Raw genomic sequence first — 4,723 nt, forward strand, 5'->3', positions numbered from 1 at the left:
ACATGACGTTACACTCATTAATGTTTTTCTCTTAAACCAAAACGTAGCTTCACACCAGCCACTGTGAGCATCAACTCTGTCTTAGCTGAAACTGGGACAGCTGTCTTAGTTCTGGTAGGAGGCCTGTAACTCCCTGGAGTCAGGCTGGAGGCGAGGTGATCCCTGAGGACACGCCACAAAGCATCTGCTCGAATGCACCACAGATTTATTCTAGGTTGTTTGCTGTGGTTATTTTACAAATAATTATTTTTAGGGTTTTTTTTTTTCTATTTAAACTGTTCTTTCTGAAGTGTTTCCTGCTCTGTATTTTATCCACTAATAATTTGGTTTGGGTAACCTGAGAACCATTCCAGTTTTGATAATACCTTCAACACACTGTGTGGGTGGAGGTCAGGTCACTTTGCAGAGCCACTGACTGAATGTCTGCAGCAGTCTGAGTGTGTCTGTGCTTGGTGGATCAGCTCTGAGGCTGTTTAGATCTGTGCTCCAGCATGTTGTGACTAACCAGACCGAGTTCTGCAGTGAAATCGGCCTGGATGAGGAATTTCCTTCTTCTTTATGGCTGTATCCGTCCAGTAGATGGCACATTTCAGCTGTCAGATTCATTTCCCTAAGAAGAAATGAAGACTACGAGAGCACCCAGAACAGCAGGGCTGCAATGGAAGTGTAGGCAGACACACTTTATCCCATCAGCCGTGGCATTTCAGGCTGCTGCAGAAGGCTGTGCCACAGCATCCACCCATTCCCCCGTGCTGGGACAGCTGTAAGCCGTCCTCGGAGCCGTTAAAGAGCTGGCATGGTGCAGCGTCTGAATGTAATGAACTCCAAGACCTCTGTGTACTCAGCTTTGTTGCACTGCAGGATTGATTCGGTACTTCTAGGAGCGACGTACCGCTCACAAATAAATTCACCTCGCCAGGAGCGCCTGCAGCTTTCTGAGCCGTCTTTTATTTACGCGCCGCAGCCCTCTGCCGGGAGCGGCCCTGAGGGAGCTCTCGGCGCTCGAGTCCCGGGCTGCTCCCAGCGGGGCGCGGCGGGAGGCGGGGAGCGGCCGCCCGCTATAAACGCGCTGTGGTAACGGCGCAGCGGCGGCCGGGCGCGCCATGGCCAACGCGTCGCAGTGCCTGGAGGAGGGCGCCGGGCGATGGCCGCCGCGGCCGCCCGGGCCGTACAGCGAAGCGCAGCGGCTGGCGCTGGAGGAGCTGGTGGCGGGCGGCCCCGAGGCGCTGCGGGCCTTCCTGCGGCGGGAGCGGCTGCCGCCCTTCCTGTCGGAGCCCGAGGTGCGGGCCATCGCGCGGGGCGCCGTGCCGCCCGCCGCGGCCGAGGAGGAGGCGGCCGAGGCCTCGCCGGACGCGTCGTCGCTCACCTACTTCCCCGAGCGCTCGGACGCGGAGCCGCCGGCGCTGGAGCTGGGCTGGCCGGGCTTCGGCGGCGGCGCGTTCCGCGGGCTGACGCGGGTGGAGGCGCACTTCCAGCCGGGCGCCGGGGACAGCCTGTACGGCTGCAAGGAGGCGGTGCGGCGGCAGATCCGCTCCGCGCGGCAGGTGGGTGTGCGCGCCGACGTGGGAACGTTTCGGGCCTTTGAGGGTCGTCAAACGCCAGGAGGGAGCAAAGGGATGTGGGAGGTGGAGGAGTATTTAAACTGAAAGTCGCGTTCCTCAGATCTCCCTTGGGTTACTGTGGAAACAGCCTGATGATTTCCTCTGAAACTTGTTGCAGATGATTGCCCTGGTTATGGATTCCTTCACAGATACCGATATCTTCAGAGACCTCTTGGAGGCTTGTAGCCAGCGGCAAGTCAAAGCATATATCCTTCTAGATCAGGCTTCGTTTTCCCACTTTCTGAAAATGTGCAGGGATCTAGGAGTTGATCTTGAGCAGGAGAAGGTAAGCCTTGTAATACTTGTAGGTTCAGAAACACAGTTCTATTAATAACTGTCATCTTTGAGCTATTAGAAGAACTATTTTGCCTGCTGCCACAACTTAAAATCAGTTTTATCTCTAGTTCTTTTGTATGAGAGTTAACCTTCCTTGCAGAAGAGGGTAGTTAATAGAAAAGCAGAAATCCTTATCAGAGGCTGTCACAGCGGCCCTCTGAGCACAAATGTTAACAGAGTATTCAAGAATATGAAGTGGGGGAATGTCCAGTTTGTGAAAGGATGAGTACAATCGCTCAGGCTTGCTGAGACTTTGGAGGCTGATGGGAAGCATGTTCCCGACATTCTCTGGAGTTTGAGTCCCTCTGAGATTAGACAGCAGTTTTAACAGCCACATTCTGCACCTCCAGCCTACAGACATGACCCTTGGTGTACTTTATCTTTGTAGGCTAAGCCAAAACTTCGCTAGTTCATCATTGATCTTTACTGTCATGTGTTACTTCCTTAAGTATAATCGTTGAGCTTTGAAATTCACATATTGCTTTCCTTATCTCTCTTTTTCACAGTTGATGAGAGTTCGAAATATCACTGGGAGCACGTACTACACAAGGTCAGGTGCCAAAATTGTTGGAAAAGTCCATGAAAAGTTCATGTTAATTGATGGCATTAGAGTGACAACAGGTTCCTACAGGTAAGTGTCATTTTTCCCCCTTTGTATGATTTCTTGAAAGAGAAAATAGGAACATTTAAAAATAGTTTTCATTGCTAGCACATTGCTTGTCACATTTGGCCTTAAAATATGGCACACTGCTATGAGAACTTTCAGTTAGTGCTTGGATATCTATTATTATCTTGAATTAACTTGGAACTTTCTTTGTCTTTTGCTAGTTTTACATGGATGGATGGGAAGCTGAACAGCAGTAACATTTTGATCCTGTCGGGCCCTGCAGTTGAACACTTTGACCAGGAATTTCGGACTCTTTATGCACGATCAAAGCCTGTCGACCTCCAAGAATTCTCTGACAGCAAGAAGAATAAAGTGTTTGATGAGCTGGTCAGGATTACAGTGGCTTCTAGAGACTTAGCCAGGGAAAACTTTCTGAGAATGGAGTTTTTGTATCTTAGGGCATTTGTAGGAAATCTAAAAAGGAAGCGAAACTGGATGCATGCCTCAAGGGAGGCAGTCTATGTGTCAAGTAATGTGATGCATGTTTCTCCACCACTGACTAAGAGGAATGGCTCTCTAGTTATGAGGCCACACTGGATCATAGAGAGATGAACTGCACGTTCACTCAGAGCAAGACACAAAGCCTCAGAAACCATGTCCCGTGCTCCGTGTCCTGTACTGCCCTACAGTATTGCCTGTGCAAGCAGCTGGGAGACCAACCTCAAGCTGAGGGAAAGAAACACTGGAATTGTGATTTCAGTTGAGCACCTCTGCAATATCAATCAGCAGATACAGTTATGGTATTGTCTTAGTGCAGAAGTGCTTTTGAAAAACAAAACAAAGGTCTTCAATACCTGAGAAGCTATTACTGACTTCTGCTCTTCTGTCAGTTTTTTCAATCTGTTTTTGATTGTTTTAACGTAATGAGTGGGCAACATCTCAGACCTCATTTTCTATACATAGATTCCTTTAAGAATACATTGTGTAAGATTCTAAAGATGAATGGCAGGACTGCTGTATGGCTCTGAAATGAGTCTGTGCTCAGTTCTGTATTCCACAAACAGTTCCATGATGCAGAAACGGACAGGAGAAACTAGATCATACCCAGCTTCTGGTCCTCAGGTGTTACATGCTGTTCACACGAAGCTGAGCAGCTAGGCAGAACAAGTCATGTATCAGGTTAACATGTTTTTGCCATGATTTAATTTCAGATTATCTTTTTACTGATGAGATCACTTGGATTGTGACCATCACAATAAACACATTCTAAACGCCTGCAGTAGGGGCTATATCACTAAGAACCTTAGTAGCAAAGCCAAGTAAGACTTTTTTTTTTTCTGCATTGTGCATATTATGGTTACTACTGCTGCCTGATCTTACAGGAAAAGCTGAGTAGATATGAAATCTGTGAAGATGCTTCTAATTCTAAAAAGCTTTACTTCCACCTGACAGGTGACCTTGAGAAGTCAGAACCATTTCCCCTAGTTGTACTTGGGGCTCTGCTGCAGCAGAAATCTTGGGTACACGTGCGCTTGTGGATTCTGGGCCTCTGAGGGGAACTGTAAACTTAGCTGGGGAATGTCATACAGATCTGTGCTAAACACCAGAATATCGAATTGGACATGTGGATCTTAGAGAAATGGGATTTCCTCCAATGCCTTGTGCCAACAGACTGCTTAGGATATAATAAATGTCTTCTCTGCTTACAAACGTGGCAGTGTAATAGTTCTGATTCCTGATTTGTAAATGTTCATCAGTTTAACAGTGTTAACTTTTATCCTGCTGTAAATAAATAAATTTTACATATGCATTTTTATTCTTATTTCAGACTTCATTTTCCATAAATACCTTCAAAAAGACAATTTTGTACTCTATGCAAACCGGTGTTGGTGTGATCTTGCTTTCACGGTGACTGTGTGTGTGTGTGTGTGTGTGTGTGCGTGCGTGCCCAGGGGCTCCGGGAGAACGAGACTTACAAAGAATATAAAATGCGACTACATTTAAGCGCAATTTTTTGACACCGCTAGCGTGGTGGCGCCATTCACGGTGGGTAGGGAAGCAATTAGCATTACTAATTAACGGCACACGGCGGCGAGACGCTAACGCTGTCACATCCCCAGCACGGCCGGCAGCGCCATAACGCGCGCTGAGTCACGTGTGCTTGGCTCTTCCGGTTACC

At 48.1% G+C, this 4,723-nt stretch overlaps 1 protein-coding gene across 1 annotated transcript; it reads left to right on the forward strand.

Moving 5' to 3' along the window:
* Positions 1-1,094: 1,094 nt before the first annotated feature.
* On the forward strand, positions 1,095-3,481 carry LOC136060259 (protein FAM83D-B-like). Its single transcript, XM_065754641.1, has 4 exons — positions 1,095-1,544; positions 1,720-1,887; positions 2,444-2,568; positions 2,766-3,481. Exons 1-4 carry the CDS (start codon positions 1,104-1,106, stop codon positions 3,154-3,156), a joined length of 1,125 nt encoding a protein of 374 aa, XP_065610713.1. The 5' UTR covers positions 1,095-1,103; the 3' UTR covers positions 3,157-3,481.
* The last annotated feature ends 1,242 nt before the right edge of the window (positions 3,482-4,723 follow it).

The sequence above is a fragment of the Cyrtonyx montezumae genome, unplaced genomic scaffold (assembly GCF_038088225.1).
Source record: "Cyrtonyx montezumae isolate F1298 unplaced genomic scaffold, pur_monq_1.0 scaffold_9, whole genome shotgun sequence".
NCBI lineage: Eukaryota > Metazoa > Chordata > Aves > Galliformes > Odontophoridae > Cyrtonyx > Cyrtonyx montezumae.

What these genes read in the sequence shown, in the direction of transcription:
- LOC136060259 (XM_065754641.1), top strand. Translation starts at nt 1,104, where the DNA reads ATGGCCAACGCGTCGCAGTGCCTGGAGGAGGGCGCCGGGCGATGGCCG. An exon ending in AGATCCGCTCCGCGCGGCAG is followed by an intron (nt 1,545 to 1,719) that starts GTGGGTGTGCGC and finishes AACTTGTTGCAG; the next exon opens with ATGATTGCCCTGGTTATGGA. An exon ending in TTGATCTTGAGCAGGAGAAG is followed by an intron (nt 1,888 to 2,443) that starts GTAAGCCTTGTA and finishes TCTTTTTCACAG; the next exon opens with TTGATGAGAGTTCGAAATAT.